At 36.6% G+C, this 19,353-nt stretch overlaps 1 protein-coding gene across 2 annotated transcripts in view; it reads right to left on the reverse strand.

Annotated features, from left to right (window-relative positions):
* BMS1 (BMS1 ribosome biogenesis factor) overlaps window positions 1-19,353 on the reverse strand; it is a 48,495-nt gene that overhangs the window by 18,033 nt on the left and 11,109 nt on the right. For both annotated transcript variants that reach the window (XM_053692095.1, XM_053692094.1), the window contains exons 9-17: window positions 18,921-19,060; window positions 15,935-16,650; window positions 15,732-15,830; window positions 8,591-8,748; window positions 7,548-7,629; window positions 6,065-6,141; window positions 5,781-5,957; window positions 5,118-5,306; window positions 3,971-4,151 (exon numbers count right to left, since the gene is read on the reverse strand). In XM_053692095.1, coding sequence (XP_053548070.1) covers window positions 3,971-4,151; window positions 5,118-5,306; window positions 5,781-5,957; window positions 6,065-6,141; window positions 7,548-7,629; window positions 8,591-8,748; window positions 15,732-15,830; window positions 15,935-16,650; window positions 18,921-19,060 — 1,819 coding nt within the window. The remainder of the gene's footprint in view (window positions 1-3,970; window positions 4,152-5,117; window positions 5,307-5,780; window positions 5,958-6,064; window positions 6,142-7,547; window positions 7,630-8,590; window positions 8,749-15,731; window positions 15,831-15,934; window positions 16,651-18,920; window positions 19,061-19,353) is intronic.

Below are 19,353 nucleotides of genomic sequence, written 5' to 3' on the forward strand. Positions count from 1 at the left end.
GCTGCTGACTTGATACAAGCAGAGCTCTGCAGAAAATAATAAAATAGTAATAATAATAATCTTACATAAAAGTATTTCGCGCCAATGTTTTGGGTGTGTATTACTTGGACATCCACATAAAAGGGCTGTGCAAAGATCCTATGCTGACATGCCCCCCCTCCAATCAAACTCAATAGGCTAAACTCCAGGAGACACCTACATATAAAAAGAGCAATGCACACTAATGACAAGAGCAGGTGCCAGTCCTCTAAGAGTGTGCCCACAATCACATACTTGGCTCCTTGATGGTGCCGATAGACCAATATCGTTTTTTCAGGGCCGATACCAATTATTGGCCATCTTTCAGGCCGATAACTGATAACAGGGGCTGATATTCTGTACATTTAAAGTTTTGAAAAATCAACACAATTTCTACACTAATCTGGTATAAACTCACATGCTTATTAAAATTTTAAACATTAAAAGTAAACAACTGGGAAAAATAAAGTGCTTGAAAATTAACTTATTAAATGGCTTCCCAAAACATATAAAAATTGTGTAAATACCTTTTAAACTGCACACCGATATAAAATTTAATTTAAGTCACTACTGCAAAGCTAGACACTACATGACTTCTTAAATACTCCCAGTTAAGTAGAAAAACATTATAGTGCAGAAACCATAAATTTCAGCATGTTTTTTTCATATATTGTTACCACTTCACTAAAAACACGTTCACTTGGTACACTTTACAGATGAGGGTTAAAAGTAAAGAATATATATATATATATATATATATATATATATATATATATATATATATATATATATATATATATATATATATATATATATATATATATATATGGGAGTCAAAGGGTAAACAGCGCTTATGGAGATTCTTAAAAACTGAATAATATTAAAATCTCGGCAGTGTTGGTGGGTAAAGAAAACAAAAAAAAAAAAAAAAAAAAAAGGGAAGAGAAGTATATGAATATACGTATATATATTAGAGTCTTTGATAGGATATTGGAATCCTAGTGTAATGAAGGCGTAATAGATACCCTTACCAAAAGTTACCTCAATCCTATGAGGTAAGTTTGCCGCATTGGAGGATGTATCTAGTGGTTGAATGAATCCTGGATGTTCTGGTCTGTATAAAATCGCTGCCTCTTGGAGTAGAATGGGATGTGGGTCCCCTTTGTGCTGGTTTCTTTAGGAAACTTCCTGTATTTATTGCCTCTTGGAGCTTGGTTTTCTTGTCTTGGTATGAACTTTAGGATGTCAGAGCAGGTGACGTGGTTACAGGGTACTTATTTCTTTTTTCTTTTCTTATTTTTTCTTCATTTTCCTTAGAGTTGTGTCAGCAGATACAAAACTCACGTCTGTGGTACACAAAGATATTTCCTTCCTTCCTAGTACTGTGTGCATAAAATATTTCCAAGCACGCCACTCACAAATTTCCCTTTTCGGAGTCGGAAAAGGGAAATTTGTGAGTGGCGTGCTTGGAAATATTTTATGCACACAGTACTAGGAAGGAAGGAAATATCTTTGTGTACCACAGACGTGAGTTTTGTATCTGCTGACACAACTCTAAGGAAAATGAAGAAAAAATAAGAAAAGAAAAAAGAAATAAGTACCCTGTAACCACGTCACCTGCTCTGACATCCTAAAGTTCATACCAAGACAAGAAAACCAAGCTCCAAGAGGCAATAAATACAGGAAGTTTCCTAAAGAAACCAGCACAAAGGGGACCCACATCCCATTCTACTCCAAGAGGCAGCGATTTTATACAGACCAGAACATCCAGGATTCATTCAACCACTAGATACATCCTCCAATGCGGCAAACTTACCTCATAGGATTGAGGTAACTTTTGGTAAGGGTATCTATTACGCCTTCATTACACTAGGATTCCAATATCCTATCAAAGACTCTAATATATATACGTATATTCATATACTTCTCTTCCCTTTTTTTTTTTTTTTTTTTTTTGTTTTCTTTACCCACCAACACTGCCGAGATTTTAATATTATTCAGTTTTTAAGAATCTCCATAAGCGCTGTTTACCCTTTGACTCCTATTTTTCCTATATTGTATAGACTTAGTCTATCATACAATATTTGTACCTTCATAGCTGCTCTATGAGATTTTCATACCTCTGACTAGCGCATTTACTTGAGTAACGCCTGTTTCCACTCACTGACACTGAATGGTAACATTCTACTTAAATATATATATATATATATATATATATATATATATATATATATATATATATATATATATATATATATATATATATATATATACTGCCACTTGACAGGGAAATAAATGACATGCTGGAATATCAGTGCTAGGTTTATTTATTTGCTTTAATTTTTAAATAAGCTAATATATTTACTGGATTGCAAATACCTTCCCTGGTACTGAGGAGTGGACTATAAGTTTATTATGTCACTTATGGACAGTTTTATACATGTGTAACAGCATCACCTAATGGTCGGAGCATTGTTATCCAATGCTAGAGAATAGTGATAATAGTCTCCTATTCTGCATAGCTTTTTACTCAAGGTTTGTTGTTGTGGACATTTAATTGATGTGCCTGAACTATCATTTTTTTAATTATTTTTTTCTATGCCCATCAAAGAGGAAAATAAAATATTTAAATAAAAAAAATCGTCAAATATAGCAGTTTTAGTGAAATGTTTTTCAAATGTGTAAAATTTATCAGAATGCATTAAATAATGTTCTATTTCTGACAGCAATTAGAAAGCAGATTGATTTTATGTATTGCTGACCCCTATGAGCAAATCAAAAGTAATTTAGCTCTGTGTACTTCAGGGAAACTATGTAGCTTTAAGTGCCACTTAAAAGATCACATTTTCCATTTCACAAATCATATAAGTTTCTTTATGCAAGTCTATCTACAGGCCTGCCATTAGGGGTATGGTAGTTGGTAACTGAGCTCCCAGGAACACCTGGGCTTGGACTCTGTTATCAGTGCTATTTATTATTAGATGCTATGTCCAGCTTATATGTGCTATAGATGATTTGTGTCACTTAAAACTACATTGTTTCCCTGAAGTACACAGAGCTAAATTTCTTTTGATTTGCTGCATAAATCGGTAAGTTTCTGGCGGATACCGAATATTTCAGAAATTCCAAATATTGGCCCTAATAATCATCCGCTCCGATAATTGGTCTATCCCTAGTGCCTATTAAGGTATTCTCCAGATCTGGATCACAGAAAGCACAATATAAAATTAAAATGTAGATTGTGAACATAATGAAGCCAAATGGCAGTGCTTTGTCTGTTCCCTTGTGTGTCACACAATCCTGTCAGTTCTGTGCTGCCCCCCCCCCCCCCTTACAGTGACACGATGCTGCCAAAGTACAGGTAAAGAAGTTCTGAATCAAACAGCTGTGCACGGCTTATATTCAGCCTGGCACAGCTCTTTACACTAGCAGTGATGTCATTGCCCCTCCCCTGGAGCGTGAGTAGAGCATTAATCAACACAAGCGACACGCAGCTGAATGGGAGAGTGAACATGGAGCTGGGAGACGAACGTTCAATTCTGGTAAGCAGGGGGAATGCAACTGGCTTAAATGGTTTAAAATACTGAGAAATATTTTATATTTTATCATTTGTTATCAGGATGAAACATATGTGTTAGGACTGTAGAATTTCTTAACACAAAAAAAAAATCAGTGTACACAGTCCCTTTAATATTTGTCATGTGAAAATAATTTTAACGTCTAGTTCCCACTTCCTTATATGCATAACTCAGTGTGGTGAAGTTCTATCTGAACTCATTTTATTTTTTGTGTTTTTATCACAAATAAAAGCTGTATCTCAAGGTAATCTCCATTTTGTTTTATAAACTCCTACTTCATTGTTAAAGAAAATAGTAACAAGTTTCCATTAATCAGGATGTTTTGCTGTATTTTAAGAAAGATGCGTTAAACCCGCAGTATCTAAGACCCTTACCCCATATGGTAGCGCCACAGTGCATGTGCTCCGGGGTGTACTTTAGGAGCCTGTGTCGCCCATTGTGGTCCTCAATGTAATACAGGGGGATGGTTTGGAAACGTCTCCAGCCCAGGGAGAAAATCAAAGGATCTCTAGTCTTCAGTATCCTCTTGTGCCAGCGATGCTTCTTCAGACGCATCTACGGGAAGGTTCCATGTATATTTATATGTAAGCATGCCTACTTTATCAATATAATGATTTATCAATTAAAAGGTATGTTTAGCTCAAAATTAACCATACAAAAATAGTTAGCCTTGTGTAGTAAAAAAATGCCTTTGCAGTATTACTTTTTTTAAATAAATATAATCATGAATCAGAATCACGTGGATGCTAAACAGGTATTTCTAGATCACTGTAGGAACTCATATCTGTCCCTAAATGGGCCACAACACATCTCATCTTTATTCTCCTTCCCCTACCAGTCTCAGCAGCCGTTGTTCTATCTCACTTCCTTGTTTGTCTCCCTAATCCGGATTCTCATTTATATAACTTATTGTAATACAAAAGTTTGCATTCTATAAAAAACAAAACATCTGGGACAATGTTAAACCCAGTCAATGTTTAACTAGTCTCATATGATAAAAGCTACCACGATGCAGTCTTTCTATCATTATACACAAGCTGTTATAACAAAAGTACCCGTTTTAACATAATACATTTTATTGCTAACATACTTGTTTTTACATCTTAAGTTACTTTAATTATCATGTATAATTAATAAAGATTATTTCATTGCATAACTATATTTTAGTTCATTTTTAATTTCTTCTGAAACACCCACAGCCTGCTGTCATAGATCATCAGTCCTTATGGATGGGGTCAGACTGATATGCTACAGGAAAGTTCTCTTGTGTATGGCATATTATGACAAAAAGAGGCTATGCCCTAGGTCGGTACAATCGCATTAGGAGGGCTACTGAGCACTATCCTTCCCCAGTTGAACGATTCTCTCCAGTCCACTATAGATCATAGATGGTTTAGTTGGTTGTGATACTGACCACATTATTTATGTCACAGCTTTCTCTGTGACACTGTATGGGTCTATACTGTTGGAATTCTGAACCACAGCCCAGTTAGTTATATTTACTTTTATTTATTTTTTTACCTGGATGTATCCAACATTCCCCTCTCCATTGCCAAGTCCTCCGAGAATCATAGGATAATGTGGGTCAAAGTTCACCACAAACTCGCATGGGACACTTTCAATCTCAATGCGGAGGTACATGCCAGGCCGGAAACCTTCAAACTGCACACGGACATCATCCTCTTGGTCTTCAAACTCAGCTCGGTTCAGCTTAGAAGTGGGGAAAAAATAAAAAACAGATTCATACAAACATTCAAGGAAAATGTCAGATGCACTCACTAAGCTGGAAATCAAGATGGAATCGCTGTAGCACAGTTGTTATTATTATTATCATTTATTTGTATAGTGCCGCCAAGTTGTCCCATATACAAAAAAAAAAAACACTACTGTATATCAATTTTCCTATCCTAAGGAAACCCTAAAAAGGCAGGTATTAGTTTTACTTTAGGACAGCGGGTCATGACTGATGCACAAGTTCTTTGGTAACTGTAAAATACCCAGAATACATAATATGGCTAACAAACCAGCCCAGCCCTAACACAAGGCAATTCCTTCTCTGAATACAAATTCAAATTAGCCTTCATGGTACAACCAGTCATTGCACAGGGGGCAAAGGGTTCACGCCTCAGCCAAACCATAACAAATACAGAGGAATTAGAGATAAATGTAGCAGCCAATGCCAACCTCAGCCTGCTTTTGCATCTCTTCCTTCAAGTCATCAAAATACGTAGCATCAGTCTCCCCGTCATCATATTGTAAGTCAAATCTCTCCTTTAGTTTCCGCTTCTTCTCCAGACGCTTCTTCTTTTGATCTTCCTCTGTTTTGACAACGGTTTGTTCTTCCTCACCTTCACTCTCCATCTGCAGAATTAACAATACGTAGCTAATGCTTAGAGCGCTACACAGTAAACCCTTCAGGAGCTATTGTTTATAGACAAACATGTAATGCGGTTTTAGGGTAGTAATACCTCCTCCTCCTGGGATTCAGGTTTTCCTTTGTGAACCTTTCCCGTTTCCAAATCTTCAAAATCCCCATAAACCTCCTCTGTGGACATAAAGCATAAAAGTTGTGTTGTCTTGCCTTATCATGGTCAATGTCTAAAAACGACACAGATCTCTAGCAAAATAACTGATCACATGAAGATTTTTGATCAATAAATATCCTTTTAAACAGATAGGGATAGTAGAGAGATAGAGATGATAGAGAGAGAAAGAGACTTTTACTGATTATCTCATTTATGTGTTGGAACAATTGAAGTATGTAGCATCACTTTCATTGGGACTGTATGTGTAGAATTAAATAAATATGTCTCTCTTCATTTCATAAATAGAACTAAGATTTCTTTTGCGGGCACTCCAGTGATAAAAGTGCCTTCAGGTAACAAAAAGAATGAGTAGCATGGAAAAAAAACTTTTTTTTGCTTGAAATAATTTATGATAAATACATTTTTAAAGGGACATTCCAGACAAAGTTGGAATCCACATGGATGCATTTCAGTTTTGAATAGAAGCATTTTTGTAACACACATGTATTAGCAAAAATGCTTCTAATAAAAGCTACAGCGCTTTCAAATGTGTATTTAAGTATGCACCGTGCACCAGCACTAAAACAGTCATAACTTTTACTAGAAGAATTTTTGCCAATACATGTATATTTCAAATATGTTTCTATTCAAAGATGTAATTCATCTATGTGCATTTAAATTTTGACCGGAATGTCGCTTTAAGTAATTTAAATTAAAATCCTGTAATGCTCAGTATTGGGGTAACTGCTAAACTATAAGATAAATTCATAAAGACCCATGGCAGGGCATTCCTAATACAATGTAAATATAAAACTAATACAGCTGTGTCAGTTGTGCACGTCCTACAAATGCTAATTGGCAAATAAGGACAACTCCCTCAGCTGTATTGGTGGATAGGAACAAGCCTCTGCAAGCCTGGTTTAAAAGAGGGAAAAAAAAAAAATAACGGTACAGAAAAATGCATTTTTCACAAAAAGGAAAAAAAAAAAAAAAAAAAAAAAAAAAAGCACTGTTTTAGCTAAAAGGGGACATTTAACAAAAAATAATTTGACTACAATGTCATTTTAAGAGCCAAGTGGGTGATGATATGTTGCTGGGTGTGGCACAGAAAGCATAACCAGGGGTCTATGCACTATGGTCTTTCTACAACGTTTTTAGCGTAGGGATATCGGTTTTCCTAAACTGCAAAGCCACACGAGGACATCTGGCATATTTACTGATAAAGACTCTACAATTTACTGAACAATCTTTGAGGAAGTGATACAGATTATGGGTCTGTCCCCCCACTAGAATTGCACTTCGCATGAAACAGCTTTTACAGTAGTGAAAATAAAGATTTGGACTTTGAATTAAATCCAGTTACCAGCATTGATGCATTATTAGGTTTACTAAATATACTTTACACTCCTCAGTGCGAAACTCTTACCATCTTCCTGCAGAAGTTTCTCTGCATCCTTGTCCGCTTCCCAATTTCCAGTGACAAAGCAATCACGAATGCAGCTCATCACCTGTCAAGGAAACCACAAATGAGATGCAGTGAATCATGGCTACTAACATGGTCCAGTCTCAAAAGTAAAACTTACAAGGAAAAAAAAAAATGCATGACCTTAAAGGGATATGAAACCACACAATTTTAAAAAAAAGTTTCCAATTTACTTTATTAAATTTGCTTTGTTCTCATGATATTCTTTGCTGAAAAGAAACTTAGGTAGGTGTCTGTAGCACTACATGGCAGGGAATAGTGCTGCCAAATAGTGCCCTTGCAAATGAATAGCTTTCTTGCAAAATTGCTGCCATATAGTGCTCAAGACACGTACGTTACTAAGCTTATGTCCCTGCTTTTCAACAAAAAATACCAAGAGAATGAAAAGAATTTGATAATAGAAGTCAATAAGTTGTTCAAAATTGTAAGCTATTTTTAAATCATAAAAGAAACATTAGGGGTTTTATGTCCCTTTATTATTTATGTGTTACAAGAGAGAATGGAGGGAGGTGATATGGTACAACCATTCAAGCATGTTAAGGGACTTATGTAGTGGAAGCTGAACACAGTTTTTACACAAATTGCAAAATCAGAACATAATCTTAAATTGTAAAGTAGCAGGTATATATACACACACAAATATATATATATATATATATATATATATATATATATATATACACACACACACACACACACACACACATACATACAATTTGAATTGCTATTTTTGTGCTAAAAACCTGATTGCCCCAAAGTTTTAAAACATACATGTAACCAGAGCTAGAGGAATACAGTATTTTGCAGCACGTTTAATTAAACCATAAGTCATGGCAAGCCCGAGTTGTGTTATGTAGATGAGCCTGGTTGTGAACCCTTCCTATTCACAGCTCCTATAACTCTCATTAACAACACAGAGAACAATAGCTTATCCAATTCATCTTGTATTTGCAGTCAGTAAATGTTTTTATGTAACACACATATACCTCTTCCACATCCCAGTCCTGGGGATTTTCAGCTACAAATTTGGAGCAATCCAATGCATTAGCTGCCCTTTTGGACTCCTTGTCTGGAAGGTTCACATGAAACAAACCACCAAGTTCTTCTGACGCTTCTTCAGATTTATCTTCCTCCTCTTCAGCCACTGTAAGTAACACAGTTCCATGAAAAAACAGTTCACACAGAGACTCAAAAAACATAATTTATGTAAGAACTTACCTGATAAATTCATTTCTTTCATATTAGCAAGAGTCCATGAGCTAGTGACGTATGGGATATACATTCCTACCAGGAGGGGCAAAGTTTCCCAAACCTCAAAATGCCTATAAATACACCCCTCACCACACCCACAATTCAGTTTAACGAATAGCCAAGAAGTGGGGTGATAAGAAAAAAGTGCGAAAGCATATAAAATAAGGAATTGGAATAATTGTGCTTTATACAAAAAAAATCATAACCACCACAAAAAAAGGGCGGGCCTCATGGACTCTTGCTAATATGAAAGAAATGAATTTATCAGGTAAGTTCTTACATAAATTATGTTTTCTTTCATGTAATTAGCAAGAGTCCATGAGCTAGTGACGTATGGGATAATGATTACCCAAGATGTGGATCTTTCCACGTAAGAGTCACTAGAGAGGGAGGGATAAAATAAAGACAGCCAATTCCTGCTGAAAATAATCCACACCCAAAATAAAGTTTAATGAAAAACATAAGCAGAAGATTCAAACTGAAACCGCTGCCTGAAGTACTTTTCTACCAAAAACTGCTTCAGAAGAAGAAAATACATCAAAATGGTAGAATTTAGTAAAAGTATGCAAAGAGGAACAAGTTGCTGCTTTGCAAATCTGATCAACCGAAGCCTCATTCCTAAACGCCCAGGAAGTAGAAACTGACCTAGTAGAATGAGCTGTAATCCTTTGAGGCGGAGTTTTACCCGACTCAACATAGGCAAGGTGAATTAAAGATTTCAACCAAGATGCCAAAGAAATGGCAGAAGCTTTCTGGCCTTTTCTAGAACCGGAAAAGATAACAAATAAACTAGAAGTCTTTCGGAAAGACTTAGTAGCTTCAACATAATATTTTAAGGCTCTAACAACATCCAAAGAATGCAACGATTTCTCCTTAGAATTCTTAGGATTAGGACATAATGAAGGAACCACAATTTTTCTACTAATGTTGTTGGAATTCACAACTTTAGGTAAAAATTCAAAAGAAGTTCGCAACACCGCCTTATCCTGATGAAAAATCAGAAAAGGAGACTCACAAGAAAGAGCAGATAATTCAGAAACTCTTCTGGCAGAAGAGATTGCCAAAAGGAACAAAACTTTCCAAGAAAGTAATTTAACGTCCAAAGAATGCATAGGTTCAAACGGAGGAGCTTGAAGAGCCCCCAGAACCAAATTCAAACTCCAAGGAGGAGAAATTGACTTAATGACAGGTTTTATACGAACCAAAGCTTGTACAAAACAATGAATATCAGGAAGATTAGCAATCTTTCTGTGAAAAAGAACAGAAAGAGCAGAGATTTGTCCTTTCAAAGAACTTGCGGATAAACCTTTATCTAAACCATCCTGAAGAAACTGTAAAATTCTCGGAATTCTAAAAGAATGCCAAGAAAAATGATGAGAAAGACACCAAGAAATATAAGTCTTCCAGACTCTATAATATATCTCTCTGGATACAGATTTACGAGCCTGTAACATAGTATTAATCACAGAGTCAGAGAAACCTCTTTGACCAAGAATCAAGCGTTCAATCTCCATACCTTTAAATTTAAGGATTTGAGATCCTGATGGAAAAAAAGGACCTTGCGACAGAAGGTCTGGTCGTAGCGGAAGAGTCCACGGTTGGCAAGAGGCCATCCGGACAAGATCCGCATACCAAAACCTGTGAGGCCATGCCGGAGCTACCAGCAGAACAAACGAGCATTCCTTCAGAATCTTGGAGATTACTCTTGGAAGAAGAACTAGAGGCGGAAAGATATAGGCAGGATGATACTTCCAAGGAAGTGATAATGCATCCACTGCTTCCGCCTGAGGATCCCGGGATCTGGACAGATACCTGGGAAGTTTCTTGTTTAGATGAGACGCCATCAGATCTATCTCTGGAAGCTCCCACATTTGAACAATCTGAAGAAATACCTCTGGGTGAAGAGACCATTCGCCCGGATGCAACGTTTGGCGACTGAGATAATCCGCTTCCCAATTGTCTATACCTGGGATATGAACCGCAGAGATTAGACAGGAGCTGGATTCCGCCCAAACCAAAATTCGAGATACTTCTTTCATAGCCAGAGGACTGTGAGTCCCTCCTTGATGATTGATGTATGCCACAGTTGTGACATTGTCTGTCTGAAAACAAATGAACGATTCTCTCTTTAGAAGAGGCCAAGACTGAAGAGCTCTGAAAATTGCACGGAGTTCCAAAATATTGATCGGTAATCTCACCTCCTGAGATTCCCAAACTCCTTGTGCCGTCAGAGATCCCCACACAGCTCCCCAACCTGTGAGACTTGCATCTGTTGAAATTACAGTCCAGGTCGGAAGCACAAAAGAAGCCCCCTGAATTAAACGATGGTGATCTGTCCACCACGTTAGAGAGTGTCGTACAATCGGTTTTAAAGATATTGAGATATCTTTGTGTAATCCTTGCACCATTGATTCAGCATACAGAGCTGAAGAGGTCGCATGTGAAAACGAGCAAAGGGGATCGCGTCCGATGCAGCAGTCATAAGACCTAGAATTTCCATGCATAAGGCTACCGAAGGGAATGATTGTGACTGAAGGTTTCGACAAGCTGAAATCAATTTTAGACGTCTCTTGTCTGTTAAAGACAGAGTCATGGACACTGAATCTATCTGGAAACCCAGAAAGGTTACCCTTGTCTGAGGAATTAATGAACTTTTTGGTGAATTGATCCTCCAACCATGATCTTGAAGAAACAACACAAGTCGATTCGTATGAGATTCTGCTAAATGTAAAGACTGAGCAAGTACCAAGATATCGTCCAAATAAGGAAATACCACAATACCCTGTTCTCTGATTACAGACAGAAGGGCACCGAGAACCTTTGTAAAAATTCTTGGAGCTGTAGCTAGGCCAAACGGCAGAGCCACAAACTGGTAATGCTTGTCCAGAAAAGAGAATCTCAGGAACTGATAATGATCTGGATGAATCGGAATATGCAGATATGCATCCTGTAAATCTATTGTGGACATATAATGCCCTTGCTGAACAAAAGGCAAGATAGTCCTTACAGTTACCATTTTGAACGTTGGTATCCTTACATAACGATTCAATATTTTTAGATCCAGAACTGGTCTGAAGGAATTCTCCTTCTTTGGTACAATGAAGAGATTTGAATAAAACCCCATCCCCTGTTCCAGAACTGGAACTGGCATAATTACTCCAGCCAACTCTAGATCTGAAACACAATTCAGAAATGCTTGAGCTTTCACTGGATTTACTGGGACACGGGAAAGAAAAAATCTCTTTGCAGGAGGTCTCATCTTGAAACCAATTCTGTACCCTTCTGAAACAATGTTCTGAATCCAAAGATTGTGAACAGAATTGATCCAAATTTCTTAGAAAAAACGTAACCTGCCCCCTACCAGCTGAGCTGGAATGAGGGCCGCACCTTCATGTGGACTTAGAAGCTGGCTTTGCCTTTCTAGAAGGCTTGGATTTATTCCAGACTGGAGATGGTTTCCAAACTGAAACTGCTCCTGAGGATGAAGGATCAGGCTTTTGTTCTTTGTTGAAACGAAAGGAACGAAAACGATTATTAGCCCTGTTTTTACCCTTAGATTTTCTATCCTGTGGTAAAAAAGTTCCTTTCCCACCAGTAACAGTTGAAATAATAGAATCCAACTGAGAACCAAATAATTTGTTACCCTGGAAAGAAATGGAAAGTAGAGTTGATTTAGAAGCCATATCAGCATTCCAAGTTTTAAGCCATAAAGCTCTTCTAGCTAAAATAGCTAGAGACATAAACCTGACATCAACTCTGATAATATCAAAAATGGCATCACATAAAATTATTAGCATGTTGAAGAAGAATAATAATATTATGAGAATCATGATCTGTTACTTGTTGCGCTAAAGTTTCCAACCAAAAAGTTGAAGCTGCAGCAACATCAGCCAATGATATAGCAGGTCTAAGAAGATTACCTGAACACAGATAAGCTTTTCTTAGAAAGGATTCAATTTTCCTATCTAAAGGATCCTTAAACGAAGTACCATCTGACGTAGGAATAGTAGTACGTTTAGCAATTAATACTTCTTTAAGTAAAGAACTAATAAATTCCATTTTAAATAAATATGAAGATTTATCAGCATCAATCTCTGAGACAGAATCCTCTGAACCAGAAGAGTCATCAGAATCAGAATGATGATGTTCATTTAAAAATTCATCTGTAGAGAGAGAAGTTTTAAAAGATTTTTTATGTATACTAGAAGGAGAAATAACAGACATAGCCTTCTTGATGGATTCAGAAACAAAATCTCTTATGTTATCAGGAACATTCTGCACCTTAGATGTTGAAGGAACTGCAACAGGCAATGGTACATTACTAAAGGAAATATTATCTGCATTAACAAGTTTGTCATGACAATTAATACAAACAACAGCCGGAGGAATAGCTACCAAAAGTTTACAGCAGATACACTTAGCTTTGGTAGTTCCAGCACTAGACAGCGATTTTCCTGAAGTATCTTCTGACTCGGATGCAACGCGAGACATCTTGCAATATGTAAGAGAAAAAACAACATATAAAGCAAAATTGATCAAATTCCTTAAATGACAGTTTCAGGAATGGGAAAAAATGCCAATAAACAAGCTTCTAGCAACCAGAAGCAAAGAAAAAATGAGACTGAAATAATGTGGAGACAAAAGCGACGCCCATATTTTTTAGCGCCAAATAAGACGCCCACATTATTTGGCGCCTAAAAGCTTTTTGGCGCCAAAAATGACGCCACATCCGGAACGCCGACATTTTTGGCGCAAAAAAGACGTCAAAAAATGACGCAACTTCCGGCGACACGTATGACGCCGGAAACAGAAAAGATTTTTTGCGCCAAAAAAGTCCGCGCCAAGAATGACGCAATAAAATGAAGCATTTTCAGCCCCCGCGAGCCTAACAGCCCACAGGGAAAAAAGAGTCAAGTTTTTTAAGGTAAGAAAAAATGAATGATTCAAAGCATTATCCCAAATATGAAACTGACTGTCTGAAAATAAGGAATGTTGAACATCCTGAGTAAAGGCAAATAAATGTTTGAATACATATATTTAGAACTTTATAAACAAAGTGCCCAACCATAGCTTAGAGTGTCACAGAAAATAAGATTTACTTACCCCAGGACACTCATCTACATGTTTGTAGAAAGCCAAACCAGTACTGAAACGAAAATCAACCGAGGTAATGGTATATATATAAAAGAGTATATCGTTGATCTGAAAAGGGAGGTAAGAGATGAATCTCTACGACCGATAACAGAGAACCTATGAAATAGACCCCGTAGAAGGAGATCACTGTATTCAAAATAGGCAATACTCTCCTCACATCCCTCTGACATTCACTGCACGCTGAGAGGAAAACCGGGCTCCAAATTGCTGCGGAGCGCATATCAACGTAGAATCTAGCACAAACTTACTTCACCACCTCCATAGGAGGCAAAGTTTGTAAAACTGAATTGTGGGTGTGGTGAGGGGTGTATTTATAGGCATTTTGAGGTTTGGGAAACTTTGCCCCTCCTGGTAGGAATGTATATCCCATACGTCACTAGCTCATGGACTCTTGCTAATTACATGAAAGAAAACAATGACACCGTTATGGCACAAAACTTAATATTGACATACAAATATCTGTATTAAATCTGTCTAGTATCGGACAGCAATATCATGCCCCCAATATCAAAGGCAGAGATTTTAAGTATAAAGAGGTGCAGCAAAAATATTGCATTCAGGCCTAACAACCACCAGTTGCTGCAATAAAAAACAAACATTTATATTACTGGCAATAGTTATTTTACAAAATATAGTCCCTTTGCCTTAGAATGGCCTCAGGAACCACAGATTATTATTTTACATTACAAGGACAGGGACAGTGTACTGTAACATTTTCTCCCTTTTAATGTGTTCCCAATGACCAATTTTACCTGCCGGATAAATTAAATTGCTTACAAAGTGTTCCTTTACCTTTATTTTGGCACTGTTGACTGTTTTTGCCTGTGATACCCCCAAATATACTAAAATTGTCAATACTAACGTATTGGCTATAGTTAAGATATGTAAACATAGCCATCTGAAAAAATTACACTCCCAGAGAAGATAGGAGATAGAGAAAACAAATAAAAAATAAAATTGTCTTTACTTAAGTATTTGGCTGTGATATACAGAGGTAAGATATGGAGGTCTGATGTCCTGCATGATCAGCCCATTTTCACAGGTTGTGGTTTCAAAGAACAAAAACAGCTATTTCATATACAAAATAAACTAAATTAACAATTTCCCATACATTTTATACTCTACTGCTGGTATAAACAAGTCATTGAAAACACAATAAAAAGGGACAGTAAAGTCAAAATAAAACCTAAATGTATTGGACAGATACATTTTGCTTCGTTTTCTTCATATTCTTTCTTAAAGAGTAATCCTAAGTGAGCTCAGGAGCGTGCACGTAACTTTAGCCATCTGACTGCAGTGCTTGCAAAATTGTTTATAGCAATGTGATACATAGTTACAAACACTGCTGCCATAGACTGCTAAAGAAACGTCCATGCTTCTGGGCTCCGATCAACCTACCTAGGTTTACTCTTAAAGGATACAAGGAGAATAAAACAAATTTGACAGTAGAAGTACATTGTAAAGTTGTTTAAAACTGCAAGCTCTAACTGAATCATGAAAGTTTTTGTACAATGCTACATTACAATAGTATGAGTCTGCAAATACAAAATAAACCTAAAGGGGACTACGTTTTGAATTTTAAAAAAAAACTATCGAGTTTAAATGTTTTGTTGTAAATTCAGATTCTGAATGCCCAATGTGCTTTACCTTAGTTTTTTTTTTCATAACAATGGTCTATAATGAAAATCAAGTTGTAAGCAACCTCTGCCACACTGTACACACCTGTGCCATATACCAGCTTACGGAGGTTAGGGGTAGACTGTTGTCGGAAAAAGGTCTCTGCTGCCTTCTTTTTCAGGTCCTCTTTCCATTTCAAGGCACCTGAGAAAGAACCACCATATGAGGTTATTAACACAAACCAGAAATATGAATTTGGATTACAGCTCAGGAGCGCTGGCACATGATGTCCCTAAGGAATAACTTACCCACTGTGTCAGCAGAGAGGTCATCACCTTCATCAAAATCCTCATCTTCCTTCAGCAAATCTTCCTCATCTCCATCCTCCTCTTCGGTTGTATCCCCATCTCCCTGATCCTCAGCCTTCTGCTTATCAGCAGAATCTTCCCCGTTTTCGTCCATATCTTCTGCAGAATCAGATGAAGTCCCATCCTCCCCTGTACAGTTCCCGGAGTCAAGGGCTGGAGTTGTTTTCCTACCAGTGACTTGCCTTGGTGCTGATGGCTCTGGTTTCAAATCTGCCTCCTCATCACTGTCGGATGTCTCCTCCTCATCAGCTTCCTCATCATCATCATCAGCAGCTTCCTCATCAATAACATCCTTTGCTTCATCATCCTCATGTTCCAAGTCATCATCACTGTCTGCAAAAGCTGGCAACTCCGGTTTTGAAGCAGATTTGGTCTCCTCTATCTTTGGTCGCTTAGAAGCCTTTGGGGCTAGATGTTGCTCTTCACTTTCTTTGCTATTTTGTCTAAGCTCCTCTTCTGAGTCATTTTCATTATCATCCTCGTCATCATCATCATCCTCTTCTTCTGCATCCTCAACATCATCATCAGTTTCATCATCACTGTCATCATCCTCTCCAGACTCACCATCAATTCCCTGATCTTGGTTGAAGACCGCCTTGCGTCTCACTCTTCCAGTCTTAGGGTCAATGACCTTTTCCTCTGTAGGCATTACAAAGCTAAAACAGTAAATACAATGTAAGATTAGGCCAAAAGCAGAAGTGGAAATGGGGTAAGAGTGAAAAGCGTAATAGAAAAGGGCAACTGGTGGGGAGGACAGAAAAAAAATATTGAATAAAACTTTTTTCTGATCTACTTCATTAGAAATTAAAAAGATATTAATCACAAAAATAATTTTCTATCATACATATAAAGTGCAGCAATTAAACATGTTCTAATACATGTAAAATACTAGAGACCCAATTGCGTAAGGAAAATTTCCACTGGTCTTTTGGCGGGCAGGGACACATCCCAATAGATATGAAAGCAAATGTGACTTTTATTCAGCACTGGAAAATCCTCTAAAAAAAAATATATATATATATATATATATATATATAAAACAAATATAGTCTTTTCAGTTGCAGAAAACTTACTGGAATGAACAAGCAAATTTGTCCGATTTCCATAGAAAACAAAAAAGTTCTGAAAGCAGAAAATCTAAAATAAAATGGTCTCACTACATAGTACAGGAACAAAATCCCCACATTCCAAACTTTCATAATATATAAATTTACAAAATGCAATTTTTCCCACCAGTAAGCCACAATCTTCTGCCTGCATATTTGGTTTGGTTTTGTGTGAGGGTACTATGTATACAAAATTATAAAACGTCATCTAGGCTACATTATAAGCTGTATAAGGATATGTAAATATAGCCTAAATGACATAAGATATTGTTGTTTACACTTGGTCCCAAATACCCTCTCCAAACTGCACCATTTTACAAATATTCCGAGCAGTTTATATAAAGGGGTTGTACCTGTACAACTTTTACAAACCTCTCTTCCTGTTAGCTTATCTGTGTATAAGCACTTAATATACCCGTTTTATTCCTATTACTGATAGTTTAATACTATATACTTTATATTAAAGGAACATGAAAGTCAAAATTTAATTTTTTCATGATTCAGAGAGCCTGTAGTTTTAAGAGACTTTTCAATTTACTACTTTTTATCAAATGCACCATGCTCCCTTGGCATCCTTTGCTGAAAAGCATACCTAGGTAGGTTCAGTAGCAGCAATGCACTACTGGGAGCTAGCTGGTGATTGGTGGCTACACACATATGCTGCTCGTCATTGGCTGACCAGCTGTGTTAAGCTCCCAGTAGTGCATTCTACCTTCTGAGCTGATTTTAAATGCGTTTCATCTCTTGCAGGGGTTAAGCACATAGGAGTCAATAACAATCCTTTAAAAAAACATTTTTAAATGATTTATTTACAAAAATCCATATAGATTTGAATGGTAAATGTAGAAAACTCATTGTGATCAACCCCATAGTTAAAGCCAGGAATTAGCGCAATAATGAAAATGCTGCAACATATATTAGACATTTTCTTTTTATTATGATACAATACTACAGAGTTAGAGGGAGGGACATGCCTTGTGCTGTTCCTCAACTGCTCCTGAGCATGTGTAGAAACACCACATACATTATGCTCCGTCAGGGCAATCTCAGTATAAATGATGTCACATGCATGTCTGTGGGCCACAGTGTCCTTATGCTATACATATATTTATAAATAATTATTCGCCAAATCAGTGCTCTAGCTACAAAAAAAAGTGCCATAGGGCTAGAACGCCGATTTGGCGAACAGTTCAAACCTTTGGCTTGCAAAAAAATTACTTTTAGAGTGGGCGGGCAGAGTGCGGGTATTAGAATGGCACAGCTAGATTAAAAAGTAAGTTATAGTGCATCTTTGCTATAACTGATGAATTAGACTCCATATAAAATATTGTTTCCATTCCGGATATGATAATAAAAAGTGTAAAGTTTAACATTACTTTAGGTTATAGATTAATCCGTTTTATTGTAAGTACTAAAACGGTTTGAACTGTTCATCAAATCAGCGCTCTAGCCCTATGACACTTTTTTGTGGCTAAAGTGTTGATTGGAGACCAGTTCAAAACAACTTTCACATAAATTTACCCACCAAAAAAAAAAAAAAAAAAAAAGAGTACTGAACTATATTACACATTTTTTTTTAATGTTCACATGCTGAATAAAACCAGTTTATTTTCATGATCATGGACATGTGTCACTGTCCCCAACAGAGCTGTGGGTGGTGCCCTAATAAACTACTGAGCAAATAATATGCACATTTCCTGTTACTTTCAGTTTAAATAGCTTTAATGGATTTTTTTTGTGTAAATATGTTTAATTGCTGTCCCTTTACATGTACAATACAAAATCTTGATGTTTAATATACATTTGAAATAATTTCTTACTCTTTCTTTTCCACATCTGAGATGCCCAAAGGTTTGGAGTCTGTAAACAATGACATTTTGCTGGAAGACATCTTTGAATCAATGGTGACATTGGTAGAAATGAGGCTTTGTACGAGCTCATGAGAGGGTTTCTTGGCTCTCTGTAAATAGAAAATAAAATAAATTAGTTATTAGAGCTTTTATTAAGAGGATACAAAACAAATTTATTTTTTCTTTGAATTTAAAAAAAGTGTTTTACAGTTTGTTTCTTTTTTTTTTTTTTTTATTTAAGTTGTTTGTTAAAAAAAAAAAAAATTGTTCTTTAAAAAGGGAGATAAAACTGACATTTTTATTTGTATTTATGCATAAAAAATAATTCAAACCATTACAAAAAAATCTACATGCAAAATAAATATCATTTCATTGTAAACTATGCATTGTTTGATAGGAACAG

This window comes from Bombina bombina, chromosome 9 (genome assembly GCF_027579735.1).
Source record: "Bombina bombina isolate aBomBom1 chromosome 9, aBomBom1.pri, whole genome shotgun sequence".
NCBI classification, from domain to species: Eukaryota; Metazoa; Chordata; class Amphibia; order Anura; family Bombinatoridae; genus Bombina; species Bombina bombina.